The 22,166-nt window shown below is 38.1% G+C and overlaps 1 protein-coding gene across 1 annotated transcript in view; it reads right to left on the minus strand.

Annotated features, from left to right (window-relative positions):
* Positions 1 to 939: 939 nt before the first annotated feature.
* LOC135242066 (cadherin-8-like) overlaps positions 940 to 22,166 on the minus strand; it is a 75,481-nt gene continuing 54,254 nt past the window's right edge. Inside the window, exons 7-12 of the mRNA XM_064312965.1 lie at positions 19,432 to 19,685; positions 9,066 to 9,202; positions 7,105 to 7,226; positions 6,440 to 6,557; positions 3,364 to 3,615; positions 940 to 3,188 (exon numbers count right to left, since the gene is read on the minus strand). Of these exons, the coding sequence (XP_064169035.1) occupies positions 2,695 to 3,188; positions 3,364 to 3,615; positions 6,440 to 6,557; positions 7,105 to 7,226; positions 9,066 to 9,202; positions 19,432 to 19,685 (1,377 nt within the window). The 3' untranslated portion in view covers positions 940 to 2,694. The remainder of the gene's footprint in view (positions 3,189 to 3,363; positions 3,616 to 6,439; positions 6,558 to 7,104; positions 7,227 to 9,065; positions 9,203 to 19,431; positions 19,686 to 22,166) is intronic.

Genomic DNA, 22,166 nt, shown 5'->3' on the forward strand with positions numbered 1-22,166 from the left:
GCTCCATCAAAAAGTATTGTACAAAGAATGTGAGTCTGAGGAGTATAATCAAATCCCATCATATGAGTTATATGGTCAGCAATGGCAAACTACCTGGTTGACCAAGGAAGACCAGTGTAGTGGATAACTGAAGATTACTTACAATTGTGAAGAAAAAACATCAACTGTCAGACAAATCAAGAATAGTCTCCAAGATGTAGGCATAGATGAGTCAAATACTACCACTGCAAACCAATGCTAAGCCTCAAGAACAGAATCACTAGGTTAGTTAATCACTAGGTTTTTTTTTTTTTTTAAAGCACATTTAAAAATAAATAAAATGAGATGAGCAATTACCCTGTACCAAACTTATTCTGGAAGAAGTGTGCATAGGTTCAATATAGTATTAGTGTTTTGTGAATAAAAATAATGTTTTACTAATTTTCATTTAGATATGCATACATAATTTAGTATTGACACTAAAATATAAATACATAAATAAGTAGATTAATATTGTGACTTCACATATCATTACTAGAACTGAGGTGTAATTCTGAAGGGATAGCTTTTTTGTCGATTTATTTATTTTACTTTTTTATTTTTGCTCAAATATATGGCTTGAATGGACTCTAGCATGAGAGGTAATGTGCACTAATATATGTTCTGCAAACCTATGACTTGGAAAGGAGGATGCTTGAGCAGGAAGCCACGTTTAACGGATAATGAATTTTAGTGCAGGCTGTCTACGTTTTGAGTCCAGAATTCCGAAGTGCAGTACTGATATTAGATGAGTAATTATGAATTATTTTTACATGAATTATACAAGTAGATTATGATTCCTGAAGCAAGAGAGGGTGAATTGTTGACATATAGCCACTATAATTATTTGCAGTTCCAGATGCTGTCAAGCTGCAAACCGTTGAGAATTGTTTTAGCACCCAGCAAAGCATGAAGGCAACTGCTGTAATTTTTCACATGACATTTATGAATAGTACATGTTCTTGGAATTATATTCAACAAATCTTGTATTATTATTTTTACAACCTGTCATCTTTGCTCTTCAGGAAACAGGGGTTCGTGGCGAAGAACAATTTTTCTAAACCATATTTATATGAAGAGGAAGAACAGGGTTTTAGTGAATGCCTGCTCCACTATGAAACATTTTGCATGACATAACTGGTGCTCAAGAAGACCACACCCTCAAGTATTTATAAAAATATATTTCACAAAGTAGGAAACAATACAGTGATATCTTTGATAACAATACATAGAGTAAATAATTAAACATACAAGATTATAAGCCTTAAAGCACGGTAGAAAATATGATATGCATGTAAGACTAATTCAGATTTACTGTCAAGTCTACTGACAACTGGCATATACTGTATTGGTACAAACTGAGTATGCTCACAGCTTAAAAGCTGTTTCAGATTCCCGTGTGCAAGAGCTAATGGGCATTGACAAAACCTCAGTTTGCTTCAGAGAAAAGCTAATAACTTTATCAATAATTATATGTACATGTCTAATATACAGTGTAGCACAATAAGCACGTCTTTCTGTTTTCCCACTGGTTAAGTTAAGCAGCCTAAAGTAGTTAAAAGTAACTACTTGAATGTTCAGGGGTCAAATATTCACATTAACTTATTTGTCCAAGTTATTGTGCTTCAATGTTCACTGGTAACTGTGTGTATGTACAATGTATGTGTTAATATAGCTCTCAAGTATACTGTTTAGCAGTTCTTACGAATTTAAAATTGATAATGTTTGCAAATTACCATATTAACTGCATTATCTGAACATCTGAGTTCTCTTAAATCAAATAACTAGCCTAAAGAACGCTAGAAAAATGAAAGCAAATTACACCCATTGAATATCTGTAGCACAAATAAGTTACAGTATAAAACATAGGTCTAAATATTATAGCGACAGAACTGCATATCGTTAAAAAACACATCTTGAATACAATTGTATTTGATACTCGCTTAGGCAAAAAAAGGCCTCACTTCATCTCAAATTATCATTTTTCCACTATAGGCAAACTATCCAAGCAGCACTTGGAACACATCAATATAAAGTTGTATAAAGAAAGCCAGTTGGCTCATCCAGTTTATATAATAAAGGTGGTCACCTGGTATCAAATGTTATCTCAACAAATTCCTATTAAAGCCAATATTGTCATTTTTAAAATAATACGTACATTCACAATTGTATTGAAGACTGTATATTGCTATTTTCGTTCATTCAGCCAATACTATTGGTTACCCCCTCCTCTCCCATTGGCTAGGCGATGGTTCATGAATTTGAAAACTAGACTACTCAAGAGAGTGGCATTTTTTCTATGCCCTCCACAGACCTGCACAGTCTCAGTGGTTGGTGCCATGTCCCTCGTGTTCTCAAACTTAGTTATTCCAGCAATTATCAAGAATCCAGGTCTTAATGTTCTTGAGGTCACAGTGAACAACAAAATACCCGAAATACTGCTAGACACTCAACAAAATCTAATTCACATTCCACAAGAATCATAGACCTCATAATATAGACATTGTTTAGTCTGGCTCAACGTTACAATGCTTTTGATATGGTAGATGAACACTATGCTTTCCTGTACTAATTTAAAAAGGTGGCCCCTTTTTAATAGCTGTTTCTAATATCTGGTAACCCTAGCATTACATGTAAGTATGCGGGCAATGACAAAGGGTCACTGTGGATTTGTGGTCAAGTCTCTTTGTCGCTCTCACCCACTGAATAGAGCTCCCCCAGTCTTCTGAAACGTGGACCCCATTCTCTGAGGTAGTCATAGTTTTGGTCCGAATCTGAGGATGATGTTTCCAGGGAGCTTAATGAGCCAGCCACAGAGCCCCGCCCTTCGTAGCCATATATCTGTATGGAGTCATAAGGGGGTGCCGTGGGGTCGTTGTCCGCCTCATGAAGCCGCACGTTGATGAACTCATCCACATCCACACCATTGGGGCCAGAGTGCTGGCCTTGCCTTGGCATGAACTGCAGGTCTGGCTTGATGTCTTTCCGTGGAAGGTAGCCGTTGATGCCATCAGGGTTCTGCAGTGTGGCGATGTCGAAGGCCTCTGTGTCCTCCTCGCCACCACCCTCGTCATCGTAGCGGATGATGTTCTCTCGGACGTCCTCATCGTCTTTGATTATCAGAGGCTCATTTTTGTGTTTCCGAAGCGTCACGAAAAGGACAACAATGACTAGAAAAATGCAGACACCCAGTAAGCACAAGAGAAGAAGTACATATTATTTACATTTACATTGACTTGAATTGAACCAGCATTTGTTTTCAAATGTGTTTTTTTCTCTTCACAATGTATGAATATGTTAACGTCAAACAGCTCTTTGTAGTAGATAGTTGTAAAGGAGACATACCTAAGAGTAAGATTATACATGCAAGAATAGCTATTAAGGCTCCCATGCTGAGTCCAATTGGCAGAACATAAGCTTCCACGTTGCAGGACTGGACGATGCCATCTTTGCTGCAGCCACACACCCGGATGGTCAGGGTGTTGGTGCTGCTCATAGGTGGGTTTCCATTGTCCCTGACAACAATGGGCAGGTAGTACATCTCCTGCCTTTGTCGCCGGAACATGTCGTGCTTGGCCAGCACACTGATAGAGTTGTCTGTGGAATGGAGACAAAGACGTTGTTGAGCTTGGCTTCCATGGCAGGCTGAGTTCTGCACCTGTGACCATCCATGAAAGCCATCAGCTTAATCATTTGCTCCATCATATCATATCCTGCTTTTTACTTATTTTGAAATGGCAATTCTCTGCAAATCCAGATTCTTCATTTGGTGAAACTTTATCATATGCAGTATACATACAGTATGTGAAAAAGAAAATATGCTCTTTTTTTACATATTAGGACATAACTAACCATATTCTTGCCCTCACCAAATCAAAACAGTAGATCAATCTATTTGATTCTTACACAAAGTTTACTGTGTCACATGTATTCAGCTAAAAGTCATGTGGAATGTAAAAGTGCACCTTCACCACTTCCATATCAGTGAAGAAAGTCATTAGTACCAGGTGTTCCTAATCAAGTACACACAATTAGGTGATCATCAGTAAGTGCTTACCAACTGTATAGAAAAGCTGAAACTTTGTCACTTTAACACAGCATGCCAATGGTGGTGTCATATAAAGAAACACTGTTACTGAAGCGCAATCAAACATTTTCCACTTCATGGATTTGACAGGGGAGACGTTTTTACATGGAAAGTGGGAAAGTTTAGTTAGAAAAGCAGGAACAAATGGTTAAGTGCCACAACTGATGTTTATATAAAGGTTTAGGTTCATTATCCACTTCATATTCACATTTTGACAAACATATGAAAGCCCAGATTCTCCCATCGCCCAATAAGACAGAACCTGTGAACTTAATTTTTAAATACATTTTTCAAATCTTGAACTTTACAGTGTAAACTGATTCCTATTTCATGTTGAAGAGAAGGGGGCAAATAAGGAAGGGATGACAATGAAAAGCAATTAAAGTGAAGTAGCAGTAATTATTTTACACAAGTGTATGGCACTGGAAGTACCTTGTGTTTCTTCCAACTTAATATTTTTTGACACTATAAATGCTAATTACAATAAGTGAACTCATTGTAGTCCATAACAGTAAAGGGCACCCTGGAAGATAGGTATAGTTATTTATGGAGAAAATAGTAATGAAACACACTCATGGCTAAGCCATTTATTCTCATGAACGCTAATAATCAGAAATGCATTTTTTTCCCCCTCTCCCTGACAACAAAGCAATTATTTGCAGATGCACAGAACTGATTTATCATAATAATTAAAGTCCCATTTTTGTTATGCGTCATTACGAGCTGGGGAAGTACAATGCCTATGGCAGCATGTCATTAGAAATAAAGGATTATCTAAAATTGAAAGAATCAAATGTACCATATGAACACATTAAGATGTGCATATATTGCAATAATCATCACACACATACACACACACACACACACACACCAGAACTGCTCCTTACACTGACTGTACCAAAGTCAGCATTAAACAAATGGAAACTTCCTATTGATACCGCCAATCGAAATATTTCTAAAATGAGACAAACATGCACTATTGCTAATGAATATAAATCAGTAGAGTTTAATATAAAGATGAGGCAGAATGAGAGCTGACATGGCAATAGAAACAGACTATTCTAATAAATTCTGGATTACTGATTATAGCTACTTATTTTTAAAAGTGTTAATTCTTTGTGAAACTATTATCTAAATTATGAGCATACACATATAATTTCAATAAAGAAAGGATTTTAATTCTTAAAATTGTTGTATGTTCACAGCCCTTCTAAAATTGAAACCATTTCATATCTCGGATATTTTACTGTGTGCTGTACAACTTGCGTGTGAGGGGAGATAATAACAACAACTTGTTAGCCCAGGTATAACCTGTATCCTGAGCCACCTCTCTGATATGTTAAAATGTTGAGTCAAAGGTTGTGGGGCAGTGCTGAATTGTTTCAATAAAATATTGAGTTTTGTAAGTGGATTGTATGTTTAACAAGTCATCTATGCAAAAGAGCACCTGCCAAATGTTGAAATGCAATGCAATTATGCACCTTGCTGTCATTACAGAACTCTCTTTTTGTTGTGCTTGAACCCTGTTTTAGCCCTTAGTAAATATTTGACCTCTCTGAGGAGTGATACAATCTGAAATCTGTGAAATCCCCATGAACAGATTCAGTCTGGGATTTTTAAGCAGTAAATTGTGCTGTAATGCAACACCTCTTTCCTCCACAAAGATGTATATCTTTATGCAACTTTTTCTAACACTTTTAAACTTTGAAATACTTGTCGCAGGAATCTGCCTCTGTCATGGCATGCTTTGACTTATGGAAAAAGAGGCAGAGTTGTTCTTACGCCAGCAGAACAGGCGTGATTTTGAGCCAACAGCAGGTCCTCTTGCCTGCAGCTTTCATACCAGAACAGACGGAAGTTACCAGATGAAGATTTTTCACCCCAAGCTCTTTGAAAACATTATGTAACATCAGGCTGAGTGCAGGCTCCTCAGAAAGTGTGATGGAGGAGAGAAAAAAAACCCAAGATAGCTTGCTAAACCAATCACGGTATTTAGCAAACAAATTTAGCACCATCTGCTCTGCTGCAACAACACAAGAAGTCACCCTGCATTGAGTTACATGACTATTGAGAGGATTTGGATCTCGTTCACTCACTTTCTTTCAAAATACACAGTGCATTAAAGGATAGCTGATGTCAGACAATAGCACATCTGTTAACTGCAGGGTGCTCAAATCCAAGTGTTTATGTGTGTCTGTGTGTTTTTATTTCTTATTTATTTATTTTAATTACCGGATAATCCCTTTGGGGTATGGATGTAAATGAACTTTTCGTTTGCAGATGTCTGTTCATACTTTTAAGAATGCTGTGAATACCTGCACTGAATTTGCTTACCTCCATTGTTTTTTATTGTGAAATTAGGATTGTTTAACATTTCTGGCACTAAGCTGTAGATGAAGGAATGTCCATTCTTTGGGTCATCCTTATCAACCGCACTGACGGTCTGTATGACCTGCAGAGAAACATGATGCAAAAACGGACCTTTTAACAAAAATGCATCCATTGCTGTTATTTTGGTAATCCAATAAAATTCTGTTGTTTTTGTGCTAAAAAGAGTTTACTCTTAAATTTGAAATAACTTCTATCTGGGCAGAAGTTGTGCTTATTCTCTAAATGCAAATATCTGCCAGCGAAGAGCAAAGTTCTCTTTTTTACAATGTTTTTCTGGCCATTGCCATTCTAAAATTACAGGTCTGTCTTGTGAGAATACATTTTAAGAATCAGCTGGGAAAGGCTGACAGAACTTGTATTGTAGTCCAAACCGAATGTGTCAGTTCCCAATGCACTTTCCCATCCCAAGGAGGTGAAGGGGGCTCCAGAAATATGAATTATACATTTATTCTATTTTCATTTTTCATCTCAAATTTCAGAGAAGAATATATGGTCAAAATGCTGCATGTTTGCCCACTTTTTGGGTAAATAAAGTAAGCAATATTTGACAATAGCTGATAAATAACACTGAGACAAAGAGGGGCAACTGCCCTGTTCGATATACCCACCTGCCCAGGTTTGCTGTTTTCACAAAGAAAAGCTTCAAATTCTGTGGCAAATTCAGGGGCATTGTCATTAATGTCCAAAACTCGAATGGCAACAATGGCTCGAGAGATCTGGCTGTGATTCCCTAGAAGAAGAAAAAAAGAAAGAAACATAATATCACATATTAATAGTGCAATCCCCACTAAATATGTTGGTAAGACTCAAAAATCCCATTCATGCTGCATTTTCTTCAATCCCCAGGTTTGACAGGAACCCAGGCGAGTAAAAATATCACAAAACTTTTTTAGTTGTCCTCTATGCTTAATAATAAGTACAAACACACATCTATCATATACAAAGTGCTTTTGAAATTCCCTGCTCAACTCTCATGGTTTATACATGAGGCTTTTTTTTAATATGCATTTTAATGAAATGGTGGCAGCCGAACTCTAAAAGACAATAAAGGCCAATTTAATTAGATTAGGGTTTATTGGAATTATTCATTGCTTGTAATTTATGGTCTCTTTTGAGGCCTCTGTAAATTGCCTTTAATCAGCTCAGCAACCACTAACTTTTAAAGCTATTATCTCGTCATTTGGACAAGGGCGTGCTATGGCAGCATCATTGCTGTTGACATAGATGAATTTATAGGGTACAGTGATAGAGATCATGTCTGACCACTAAGGACTCAGATTAATTAATGTGCCAAGGATCTTTGAGAGGACTGACACATTTTAACAGCTTTTCTCTCTATAGTGAAATGCTATCTCTGTCAGTTATGACACATAAAATATATCTTTTTTTATTTTAAAAAAGCATATTTCCTTAATTAAACTCGCATATAATGAAAGGGCTTAGGGGCATCAATAAAAAATAACATTATTTAAAAGTAAAATATTTTGTTGTGTGTAGTGATACCCCGATACAATCTGAATCCCTTGTAATCTTTAGGAGAGGAGCTGTGCGGGTTTGAGAGCAGGTGAATGTGCCCAGCCCAGGACAGCAGTGGTGCCCACAGTCTGGCACATGTCAAGCAGCCTGTGAAAGCAGCCCAGTTTGCACCAGCCAGAAATTCAATCTGATTAGTCAGATAGTATCTGGAGCGAGCAGCAGAACACCGTGCCATTTGGGTGGCAAACTGTCACGGAATTGGACAGGGTGTGCAATCCTTTTTCTTCACAGCAGACAGGTAGCCTTTTTTATTTTTGATTTAAAAAAGCAAAGTATGGTAAACATGGGTGTATTTATTTTGGTGCATTTCTGTTAGGTGTGTTCAGTGACACTGCTGCGGGGAGTCACAGCCACACTTAGCCGAAGGGCATGAAAGCAAAGAAAGTGTATACAACGTGGCATGACAAATATATTTAGAGATATATTATATTTTCAACTGTGCGAGTGTCTTTTTTTATTTAGTCTGCCATCTCATCTGCTACTGATGCTTGATATTAGCTTAATATTATATGACAGTAGCTTTTTTTTCTGTTGATTTACAGAATAATAAATGTTTGGAAAATGTCCTGCACATCTTAGGATATAAAAGTCATTTCAGCTTTATCTTTGAATAACCTCCGGGACACTAAATGTGTAAATGCAGCTATTCAGGTGTCTAGTTCTCAGATTTTCTTTTATCCTATTTTATCCAATGACATTGCTGAAAAAAAAATCATCCAGTGTTACTGTTCATGAATTTCAAGAAATCTTATCTTAAAACATATTGAAAGTTAATCTAAGGCACTCAGACATGTAATGTAATTGAAATTCTAAAGACAATCAAATGTTTCACCCTTTGGATTCAGACAGTATTTGTAGGCACCATATTATGCATTTGGTAAACAATGAATAAACTGTGTAGTAAATCCCTACAAAATATGTTATTTGTGGAATCACCATGTAAAAGTGATAGAATAAAGATTTTAAATGTATATACAAAATTATATATAAATCAAATAAACATGTACTTTTTTAGTTTAAAAAAAATACTTACTGACTTCTGTGGCTGTCACAGTGATGTTGTGCCACATATCTGTCTCCCTATCAAGTGGCTTGGCCAGAGTTATCCTCCCATCATCAACATCAACATTGAACTGCCTCTCAAGGTCTGTGTGTCGATCGATGAAGTACCTGCAAAAACAGCACTGTGAAAAAAATTGTGTATTCCACTCACAACTGACTATTAAAAAACAATCCCCTTGGCACCTGCCTAATAGTGCCTTGTTCATCAGTGGCTCCTGCAGATTAATATATGTTAAAAGCTGTGAGAACTCAATAATTATCACCTGAGGATTAATTACTATCTTCAGATTAGACGGGAAGACATTTAAATGCTTTCGTGTATAAGAGGCCCAATATTTAAGAACTGAAATAGATGGGAGGCCAGTTGAGTCTCTAAATACTCTCCCATTAATGCCGCTCTTTCTAAAACAAACCATTAGTGAAGCACTCACCAAACGAGTCAACACATCACTGTGTTCTCACCCCTTGCTCATGTCCACCACCCACCCACACCACTTCTTCCTAAAAATCCAACTGCTCCTTTCCAATCTAATTGCACCAAGGAGGCACAAGCACTGCAAGGATACGGAAGTGCTAAAACAAAATTAAAATATTAGTCATTGGCCTAATTCTGAATGAGGAGGCACGCAGAGTTGTGATATATCTGAGGTGGAAAAAAGAAAGGATGTGGAACTAAGACAGGTGCACTTGGAAGAGAACCCTACAGACTTACATCGCACTAAAGACAAGCAGACAGCAGCGGCCACCTGGGAGCATTTTCCAGGAGAGAAAGCAGATCTGAGACTGCCTTGACAGCTTCTCCTTGTGATGCGAGATAAAAACCTAGAAACTTTCTGCCATGTGTCAATCAAAGCCTTTTTAAAAGGACTTGAAGGTGTCCCCACCCCACCCCATCACAAAAACACACACACACACACACACACACACACACACATTTGCTAATGCATACATACAAATGTACATGCATATAAATATCAGAATATCACATTCTTCAAAAAGTATTATAGGCTATTCCAACCTTCCAATCAAGGTTAAACATACCAAATAAGACTTCAAATTTCTACGATGTGCTTGTAAACATGTTCCACTATGTTCCATAGTTCAGTATTAATCTTGTTTCTCGGTTTCTTACTTGGTCTCTTATATGCCAATGGCAAACTCAATAACATATTTTTTTAATATTCAGATTTTCATTCAGGTTAACTGGTTCAGGATATTAAGAATAAAGGGGGAGTTGGGAAGCAATGTCTTGCTGTGAGGATCTGGGTGATTTCTTAAAATTTATTTTACTTCTATTGCTAAGACAGGACCCGCTGCAATACAACTTTTGTTTTATATTTTGTTTTACAACAGCATTTTTTTTTACTATACTGCAGATATTTTACTATACTGCAGTGCAAAACATTAATTGGTCTTTATTTAGATTTACAGATTAATCAGTGCATCCTTTGCTTTGAGATGTTATGTAAATGAATTATGATGTTTGCAATGTGGACATAAAATAAACATTGATATTAAGCAGTGAAATAATAAAACATGAATAATGTCCCACCAAGCCTAGTCATAGAGCAAAATAAAAGCCTGAACAGAAGAAAACAAGTTTCACCAGCACAGATCAGAGCAGTGGTCAGCTCCTTAGAACATGGTTCCCTGAAACTAGAAAATGTTGGCAGATTCAACCAGATAATAAGGCTTCACCACAATTCAAGTGCTATAGTGAGTATTGCAGCCTTCACAAATTTTACAGAGGAGATGTCAGATATTGTAAATAGAGGACAGTGAACCAGGCAGGTACAGGGCTACTTGAATGACATGTATATGGAGGACTAAACGTGCCAAAATAAAATAATAAATAAATAAATATGGAATTATATAAATACATTCATAAATTAAGAAATTGGCCAATATTCAAATACTTCATTTTATTTCCAAATAATTAAGTAATTGATGCCTCGTGATTGTCCTTTTCACAATACCATGATCATATTCAATTTCATAATAACATGCTGCATTTCTGGATGGATTATTTAAAATGTCAAAATGACACCTACTTCTGAATGGCGTTTTTATTTCTGAACTTCCTTTTTCATGTCATAATGAGACCTTTCAAAATGGTAAGACCTACTATCAATCAACATGATGTCATGGTTTTGGCTGATACCACCATTTCTTTTCCTTCCTGCGCCTTTCCTTCAGTTATTACGGCCATTGGTTTTGTCTGCGCCTTTTCATCAGTTATTATGGCCATATAGTTTTCTTCTTTTCCTTGATTGAATTATACGCGTGCAAATCCCCTTTAACTATTTGCACCTGTTGGCTCTCTATTTAAACACTTAGCAAGCCGATAAGCTTTGCTTCAGTGTCACTTGCGTTACATGAAAGCCGGTAACTTGGGCTGTTTGGTAAGAGGTTTAGTGTTTGTTCAGTACTAGACCAGTTCCTCTTCTGCGTCCTTTGTTTTACGCGAAGAGTTACTGCGGAACTGAACTTAGAGGTTATTGGATTGTGCCGCTACAAAGTTAGCACTACTGTCCTTGCTCATTTCTACAACTCTCTCTAGTGATTATTTTCACAGTTCTCTGTGTGAGGGCTTCTTAAAGTTCTCACGTTCTCCAATGTTTCCAGACTGTTGTTATACTCATACTCCTTAAGCTTTTGTTTGTTACGTGGGTTGTTTAGGGCTTTTCTTTGGGATACTCTCCCTTAGGAGTGTTTTTTTTTTTTCTTTTTCTTTTTGTTCTTTTTCCCCTGTCCTTTTGTCTCTTGATACTTAGTGGTTATTCTACTACTATGAACAGCTTAAAGAACCCCTGTTCGGTCATGGTTGGTCTCCCAAAACCCCACTCCCTCTCACACGAGTAGGGCAGGGTCACTCTTAAGCCGGGCACCCACCGCACGCGTATCGACCGCGAGCGCACTACGCGCGTAACTGAAGCGTAGTTGAAGTACTGTTATTACAACGGCAGCGGGCAACGTCATCTCCACCAGATGCGAACGCGCCGCGTACCGGCTGCGAAGCTCGCGCGACACAAGCGAACTGAAGCGTAGTTTTTCGCTTCTGTTCTATTTTTTCGGCTTGTCGCGCGTCACGATGGCCTGTTTATACACAGAAATATGCTCTAAAATGCTAGGTATACATGCTCTGATTTATATTTCATCCTTATATTACTGGGGGTGTGTCCCTAGTTACCTCCCAGATATTTTATAAGCAGCTAAAAAAATACAAGCCTTTTCTTTTTGTAAAAATAAATAAATAAATAACTGGAACCTGGGGAAAAGGCAAACTTAGTTTTGCTGTCTTATTTTGCGGAGGGGGTGGGGTAAATTTGAAAATACACCACAGAAAGACGTAGCCTATTGAATGACGTAGAAGTGAATGCACCGAGCAGCGGTTTGTTAGTTTGTTTGTGTTGGAAGGTAGTTTTTAACCAACCATTGCTCAGCCTATTTGACTTCTCCGATGTCTTCGTTCGCCGTGCTTTCAAAAAGGGCTTGTTAATAAAAATCAGATAATCCACAGAGCTTTAAAAAAATCAGATTATTTAGCGGTCTTGCCAATGAAAATGCACCTATTTTATAAATTAAGTTGTAAGCAAGCCTTTATTGCACTTGTACTTCAAAGCTTCCGGTGTTCATGGCGTTGTGGTGTTCATATCCCTTCAAGATTAAACTGTTACTAGCCAGTTTTAACTAGCTACTAGAAAATTAGTATTTTGATTCGGCACTCAAACTTAAACAAGTTTTCTTAACTTTTTTAAATTCATTATTCATCTGCTGGTAACTAATTAAGAACACTTCCAATTAAAAACCTATTGCTATCTACCTAGCTAGCAAGCTAGCAGAGCTAATACCATTAGGCACTCTACGCACAGTGCCTGGTTAGCACTCGGTCTTCATGGCTGTCACTTGGAAACTGACAAGCTAGAAAGCTACTTTTGACTTGCGTCCAGCAATTAAAAGTTTGATTAGTTTGGTCCAACATGCATGTTTTTGCTAAACTTATCATTCTTTTGTTGTTTTTTACCCACATAGTGCAAAACAGACATCCCACTGGCTAAAAAAACTTTTCTTGTCTTGTGTATAGAAAATGCCTGTATCATACAATCAGTAGACGTATTGCCTCGCCCTTCCTGATCTGAATAGTATAACGTTACAATATTGACAGTAGCATCGGTAGCCAACTTTAATGAGCGGAGTTGGCTGACATTAGCCCAGACTCCATACTCCAGGCAGTGTTGTTCCAAATTGAATGAACAAATATTTTTGAGCAATTCCTTCTTTAACTTGGTACATTCCAAACTTTCAATGGTAGGGACTGAAGCTAAATTTCAGCACCTGGAGAGATTCAATTTGCCAAATGAGCTGCACTACCTCTGCCTTGTTGTCCCTATTAGCCCATGCGCTGCCCGGACTAGTTCACATCTCCCCTATAATGACAAGACATTTCACAAAATGATTAAAGTGTAAACATCAGGTGTACTTGCAATCACTAGTCATTAAGGCATTGCAAATACTATCAATGGCATTAAATCATTGATACAAAATCGCTTGTGTAGTCTGTGCTGGAACACAAGCGCATCTGACCGGTCATTCATTTGTTTCATTCAATTTTGTTTGTACCAAATGTACTGAAGACTCAATTAACAAAATGTAGGCTACTGGTTTTACTGAATTACATTAGATTACATTTATTTAGCAGACACTTTATCCAAAGTGACGTACAAAGTGCAATGTTCTGAATGTACTAAAACACTCATTGAACAAAATGTACTGAAAGATTCAATTGGTACAAAAACTTGAAAAGTAGTCTACTTAAAGAGACTCAGTGAGTGTATGGGCTCATTTCAATCACTTATTTTATCCATCCTTGTCTCCTCGGTGCTTGACTGACTCAGAAATCGATTGAGGTCCACTGTCTTTAAGGGCATTCCAACCCATTAATTTATCCTTGTAGGAACTAGCAGCAAGGAGCTAGGAGGATCCCAAAAGATTCTTGAGCTAGGAAACAGTGGAACGTATTACAAAGTATTTTTTCAGAACATTTGACATTATTGATTGACCTGTGGATCCACCGCTCCCCATCAGCCACATCTGTAACTGATGCTTTAAAGAGCAAGGAGGTTCTATTTGCCTATTATACATGTCCTTGATTCCTCGTGGTTAATGGCTAAATCTGTAGAAGTAACTCGAACAACTTGCAACTTCAATTAATTTTAGTTTACGGACTCAAACATACTTATTCATTTTAAATCAAACTTCCAAAACGGTAGTGCCAGGCACTGCTCTTTGAACAAGATGAAGCAATTGATCAAAAAAAAATTACCCTGTCAGTCGGTAGAGTCCAGCCCCACTTGATTGACAGGAAGTCTTACCATTTTGAAAAGTCTGATTATGAAATGAATAAGGGAGTTCAGAAATAATAATTCCATTTGGAAATAAGTCATTTGGAAAAGTGTCATTATGAAATGGAAAAAGGCATTTGGAAATAGATGTTATTTTCTAATTAAATGATAACGTTATTGAAGAGGACAGTATAAGGACAGTCACAAGGTGTGAATTATTTAATTCAAACTAAAATGAAGTATTTATTTATAATTTCTTTATTTATTTCACGTTTAGTCCTCCAAACATGTAGGCTTTTACCATTATAACTGTACAAAACAGAAAAGTTTTACTTCAGGGGCAGCTGGTCCACCAAACTGTTGAGTGGAAGCTTAAACCAGCATATACTGTAGCTGCAACGATATGTATGCACAATCAGAAGAGGAGTTATGTTTTAGTTGAATCTAATGCAAATTGTATCGCAAAGCATACATAATTACTTTTTTTAAATCTGTTTCTTCTCTAAATTTAAACAACGTTTTTAAGGTTCTTGTTTTTCATCTGTGGCCGTTTTAGATGATCCTACTCCCTCTGCATGTACCTTCTTTCTACTTCTGTGTCCTCCTGCCTCCACCTACTTTCGCCAAAATGTTTAGATAGGCTTTTTTTCTAAATGTGATCTCACAGGGGGAAATTGCCACTGCAAAACCTTTTACACATGTGCTAATATGGCGTTTATATTTTATTTCCATCAAAGTAAATGTCATTTATATGGAAGGTTTACTTGTTTTGTACGATGTCAGTTGTCCTGGCAAATGCATATCACAAAAGGGCATTTTACAAAAGCAGTTAAAGGCAGAGCCATCTTCATTCAGTATAATGCTGGACTTTAAACCCCCTTTTTCCTGAACATAACCAAAGCAATATGTTGACAATAGCAACAGATTTCACATGCTAATTCCTCACCTTGAATCAACTTTAGACCTTTTGTTAGCTTTCTTGTGCATGAAATAATGATTCAAAAACACTCAGCTGGCCAAGAAATAACTGAGCAGCCAGTTGTCCCATTACTTTTGCTCTCCTAAAATGGGGGACTATGTAAAACAAGGGCTTGCAATTCCTGCATGGATCACATACCCTGATATGGGTGTACATTCCCTCAAATTAAAGCTGACAACCAGCACTAACCTCACATTCATTGTTTAGTTTCAAATCTAATGTGCTGGAGTATAGAGCTGAAACAACAATATGCCAGGTTACGAAAATATAACTTAGAAAGAACAAAATAAATTGACACATCACTACAAAACTAATTGTCTCACTATATTTCCTTTATTCTACAAGGAAAGTGGAGCACCGATTTGTCTAAAGGTTGCTGGTTTAAAATCTTCCATCTTCACTGACTTGCAGGAAGAAGAGAAAAGACCTCTAAACACAAGGGGTTCTCTGAGATGCACAGAAAAACAGCACATAAAATCCCAGCAAAATAGGGATAATGTCAAGTGAATATAAAAATGAACAGATTCACATGAGACTGGATTTACTGAGGTCAGTAAAGATGCTGAATACCTTTTGGGACCTTCAAAGGAGTCTCTTGTGAATAGTTCTTTGTGTAGAATAATAATCTTGGATAGTATGGTGTAGTAACCATAAAATGGCAGCATTCATCACAAATTTTAGCACACACAATTCTTATATAAGCCCCTTTGTGTTCATTACCAATGCTTTCTTTCAACATGATCATTTTCTAAGCTTTCTAACCTATGAACGAAAATGTGTACAGTGTTACGGGGCTTTGTGCTGTGCAGCCATTTCTTTTCAAATCCAATGTACAGAGTACAAAACCTGTGTCACTGTCCAAATAGGTACGCACTGCACTATGTGTGTATGTGTTTGTGTGTGTGTGTGTGTGTGTATGTATATATATATATATATATACACACAGAAAGAGAGAGATTGCAATATTTACAACATGTACTGTAAATGCTATAATGTAATGGATGCTTTTAATTGAAGGCCTTGTTTTACAGTGCTATATTTCACTTTTATGTCATACTGTAAAACTGTCATGTTATGTTGCTATTAATGTCATATCATATTTCACAACTATAAACAGGGCATTGGAAAAGATGTACCTTAACTTGATATGAAGCTACATTCTGCTGGATAGTGTACTGGTGTTGGCAAACCACATGAGGGGAGGAAATGGTTCATTAATTAAATCCTGGTGTTTTGTAGCCATTTGGTTTGGACTCCATCATTTAGTTTGCCAAACATGGCAGACTGGCTGAAAAGTAAACATTTTATTTATAAGGTCATTTCAGCATCATCAATGCTGTTAATCATCCGACATAACGTGAGCAGAGCCGAGCGTGGTGTGGACATATTTTCAGGGTGTACAGAGTGGTTTTTCTAAACTACTTATTGAGACATTTTAGCTCACTGCAGTGGAAAATCAAATCTAATTTGAGTCTGTTAGTGTATTTAATGCTTCTAGAATCCATTGAATGCTTGTGAATCCGCTGTGTAGTGCTAAACAGACACAATATAGGCTACCTAGTTAAAGAAAGTTATTTTCAAAAATAAAATACAGACATAAAATTTAACAATGGATATGGAAGTCAATCACAAGCAGAATTTAAAAAATAAATAATGCATTTTTTTAAATAAAGCTTACTGGTGGCTTCCAGATTAACAAGAAATGTATGAGAATTGGGGAATTTTGTATGCATGTGTGTGAGAGTGCTACTGGAGCAGTGTGTATGGGTGACACACAAAACACAGCCAGACGTTTTAATGTGATGAGGAGCATTTGCACTGTCTTAACGCTGTTGTTTATATTAAGCTCTACTTGGCTGGCTATGGATTTTGCCAAATTCTTCCTCAGTTTCCTCTCACTGCCTAGACCTGGCCCTGTCTGAGCCTTGGACCCTGGAGGTTTGTCAATGTGTTTGTTTCTTTACCATACTGGCTCAAGGTCACTTTACAGCATTCTTTTATCAGAATCATTTTATAGTCCCTACTGGCAGTGTGCTATTTATACCATCGCAAAAGGTGAATAAATGAGGGGGCAGGGGATTAACTCCCAATTTGATTATGTCTGTCCAATTTTTGGATGTTAAGTTGAATGTTTTTTAATGGTGCCTCTATGTACGACCAAGTTGTATAGTATCAGTGGTGCAGGACCCGACTGCACCTATAGTCCTACTTTCAGTCATTTGTATTGCTACTCAATATTGGCTGTAATGTCAGACTCGTTGTAGTGACAGAGTAGGTTAGTGTCGTTTGAAAATTCATCAAGATTTCATGTACTTGTTGCTGCTGGCCTTAATCTTCTGTTGAGACATGCATTCTGACAGGTAGTGTCCCCCTGAAGGGTAAATAAAGTCAACACCAAACACCTGTGTGCAATTACCATGACATTGTCTAATAGGAGCAAATTGACATTAACTAGAACCTCTAGACTGAAATAAAATAACATACAAGTTGTATCAGGAACTCCTTGCTGTGTCATCAATCCACAATTTTTCACCCCGGCCACTAATTGCCCACCAACTGTCTACAGAGCACGGTCAAATGTTATCTGAACACTCTCCCCCTGCTGAGTTTGAGAGCTTTGTTTTTCCACTCGTACTTCTCCGTGTTCATCAGCTTCCTGACCTTGGGTCTTAAAGGGAGTCTGGAATCATCTGCTCCTGGCTTTAATCCGCCCCCATGAAGACACTGTTCAGATGCATGGTGTTGCTGGCAAGTTTCCCCCTGAAGGGATGGGGTCAACACTTTGGAACTGTTTGCAGCCAGTATAACAAACTTGCAATAAAAAGGTTTTGTATTATCAGCAGTTATAAACATGTTGGTTCAGTGTCTTCAGTGTCCTCTATGTCCAACTTGAAACAGAGGGAACTTTCGACAATGTGGGGCATACTTATTGGACTGTGATTGTTAAAATAAATAAAAACTGTAGTTAGTGGCTTGTGTGGCATCCATGCATCATTTAGCTTGTTTTAAAATTAAAGATTTTTAATATCTATATTGCAAAGCTACTCAAAATACATCTGTTTCCATAATTATACATTTATTCATGGTGTCTTACTGTGTGTAATGACACACACCACAGCATGACCTTGACAGCGTGTGGTCTGAACCATAAACATGGCCTGTACCACAATAAAAATAAAAAAAAGTTTAAATCTTGGAAGTCATATGGTAAAGACTGACATACCCCAGCACTGTCTTGCCCTTGAAAATAAATGTGATCATTAAAAAATTGAATAAAATAAATTATTTTTGATATAAATCCAGAGCAGACGAGACTACAGAATACAGGGTTTTTTTTTGGTGTAAACGCATTTCACTTCCACACTGTCCACCATATAATTACACAACTTGTTGAATGTTGTCCCTGGAACACAGAAAGACACTGGGGAATTAATGAAATGCTGGAGTGGATGGAGAGAAATTGCCTGTATAACCTACATTCAAGGTGCCCTTTCCTGGAGAAAAAAAGCATATTATTGGAATGCAGCTGAGGGAGTAAGCACTCAAAAATTGTATTGTTTGTCTCGCTTGTGTTATTAGATCTAATTATAATGGCATAAAAAGAAACCAAGCCGAGAACAGAAAAGCAGTGAACTGATATTCAATGCAACTTGTGAAAAAGTTGTAATGAAGTGCAGAGACGGATATTTTTGCAATCATAGCATTACATTACATTACATTACAGGCATTTGGCAGACGCTCTTATCCAGAGCGACGTACAACAAAGTGTATAACCATAACCAGGAACAAGTATGACGAAAGCAGATGTGATTTCAAAGGGACACTGAAACTATTAAAAAGACAATGAATGTTCAAAACAGAATAATGTTAAAATAAAAAAATAAATAAAAAAACAAACTATTCACAAAACTTGCCATTTCATAAATGGAGGCAAAAGCTTGAGGAATTAAAGAACAGTCAGTGGGTTTGTGACATTCTTCCACACAATGGGAGTGTGATAAAATGTCCTGTCCTACCTGATGAGGCTGGTGGCTGAATCTGGGTCTCGGGCAGCTACCTGCCCAATGACGGTGTCAATGGACTCATTTTCATGAACCTGCAGCTGGTAACTTGATTTCGAGAACACCGGGGGCTCATCCGAATCCTCCACCACTATCTTCACTGTGGCAGTATCCCTGAAGGGACCGCTGCTGCTGAACTGAGGATCGAAGTGGATGTTGGTAGCCTCCACCTTCAGAGTGTAGGATTTTTTCATCTCAAAGTCCAGGGGCTGTTAAGAGTGGCAAAGACAAATGGTTTAACTAATGATTGTAGCCGCACGAACAACTGAGCCTAATGTTGACTGTTGAAAGTTAGGAAGACGGTTCAGGTTTCACTATCGCTGTGCGACATCCATGCCTCTCACACAAGTTAAATAAAAGAAAGTGCAATAACTAGAAATAAACTAAACAGGTTATTTATTTGTAATAACCACAATTTCACCCGAAGCAACCAAACTGTTATTAATTTGGGCGGAGGCAACACCTGTTCCAGATGGAGACGTTGCTGTAAATAAGGTTAATCTAATAATATCAAGGCAAATTATTTGCAAATAGAACAGCAATGATGCGCAATGCCATTTGTTTGTTTACACTTTAGGGGAATATAATTATGTTGAAGCTCATTATTTTGACAGTTTCATAGTTATAAAATTATTGCAGGCAATGGTTGTACAGTGAGAAAATGTCAGATAATAATTCCCAATCTTGTGCCGAGTTTGGATACCAACGACACCTGTGATAAAGTTATTGCACTTGAACAATGAAAATGTGTACACACGTATTCATACACATGTATTCATTCAGACCAGCTGACAAAGTCAAACAGTATGGTCATTAAATGCTATTTAACAAAAGTCTTGAAATGACATTTCTGATTTCACAGTATCTGCACAAGTCACTTGCTATGTGTAACAATGTCATTACTTCAATGCGCTATGTCTCCACGGCCATCCCCAACCAAGTCTCGCGTATTCCAAATCACCTCTGGGGGGCTCCTATAATACCAGAATAATGGGATCAAGTCACTTCTATGCTCAATAACTACGATTTATAGGGAAATCAAAACTGGGCCTCACCGCTGGAGGGAAGGGGGCCGGCTTTGGGAATTACAGGCAAGGGCAGAAAAAAAAAGGAATGGAGCAGTGTTGAAAATGAATGGGCCAAACCACAGCGGTCCCATAGGCTGGTCCATGCCGGGGCTGGAGCTACGCCGAGAGGGGGCCCAGCTGTGAGAGGAGCACAGCTGGGAATTGGCATCAATTGGGGAGCTTTGAAGTCTACACTTCTGGCACATGGGCACCAGGGTGGGGAGAATCTTCCAGCCATGTCTGCCTCTGTCCGGGAAGCTGTTCACAGATTTTTGTTTTTGCTAACCTCCCTTGCGCTAGGAAGTTGCACAAAACAGCTGGACTATGAGCACAGACGAGCTGAACTTCAGCTGAATACTAGTTTAGCACAGAAAACAGCAGATAATGGAAGGTTTCCTGAGACACAGAACCGTTAGTTGAACTGGCAAGCAAAAAGGCTTTGGGTTTCCTGCTACAATTAAGTCAACTTGCCCGTCAATGCAGTTGCTACCAGGAAAGTTCTATTTTATTAAAAAGTTATTTTTACTCTTTTTTTGCCATGACAGTAAAATGTATAAACACTCTGCAACACTTGCAGTCTCCTTGAACGTTTTTTAGGCTGATGACAGAGTGTGTGTTGCTCTGCTTCAGTCTATTTTCAATCTGAGTGCTCTCTTCCTCTGTGTCTCTACATCATTCAAGGGTTACAACAGCCACTCCTACCATGACTCTTTCCCTCCCTGCTTAGAGCTACACATTTGGAAAGAGGACTTGAACATTCCCATTCTGCCCAATTATCATTTATGAACCCCTCTCTGTTGGCCATATCTAAAATTGGACTGTGGTGCCACTGCTTTATCATGTATTGTTCATAGGGATTCAACACTGATGGCACTTGACCCGCTTCCATCCCGAGAGCTGCAATTTGGTTTCCCTATCAATAGCACATATGCTAAATGAAGTGCCTGGCTCTAGTTTCTCTGTGCTACACCCCCCACCCCCCTCCCCCCCACCCACCCGTCCTGATCCACAATTCCCTTGTCGCAGCTTTGGCTGGAAGCGCTATTGTGAGCGCAAAGCTCCCCAAGAGACGCAACATAGGATCTGTGTATGTAAACACAAGGCACATTTAAGAACATCAAAGATCAGTGACGGCTGCTACAGCGAGCAGAGCATTCCACTCCCAGGCCCCAGATGGGCCTGAGGGGTAAGAGATAAAAAGCTTACACCCCACAACAAAGCTGCATTCGACTCTCTGCCCCCGCAGACTCATTTAGATCAATATTTTTAACCTTGCCGCGGAAAGGATCTTTAATAATTTGCTCCCGATATTTTGACAGCAGCTTACAGACTGATGTTTATCATGGGCTCCCTGGTCCAATCGCCCCATTTAGCTCTCTGATTCAAGCGTCAATGCAAATTAACATTGGTGTCCCCTTTCTTTTGTGGTTGACTGCCATAAAGTTACAGGCTCCCCTTGTCTCAGGTGCTTTTCCAGCTCCATGGAAGTAAGATCCATTGTGGTATTGTGGCAGTGGAAAACAAGCCGTTTTTTGCATCTTACTCGCCTACAAGGCTATCGTGATACTGGTACTATGGGAAATAAACTGCAGGCCAGCTGCATTGTGGGGTAGGATGGGGATT

Source organism: Anguilla rostrata, chromosome 16 (genome assembly GCF_018555375.3).
Source record: "Anguilla rostrata isolate EN2019 chromosome 16, ASM1855537v3, whole genome shotgun sequence".
In the NCBI taxonomy this organism is placed as follows: Eukaryota; Metazoa; Chordata; class Actinopteri; order Anguilliformes; family Anguillidae; genus Anguilla; species Anguilla rostrata.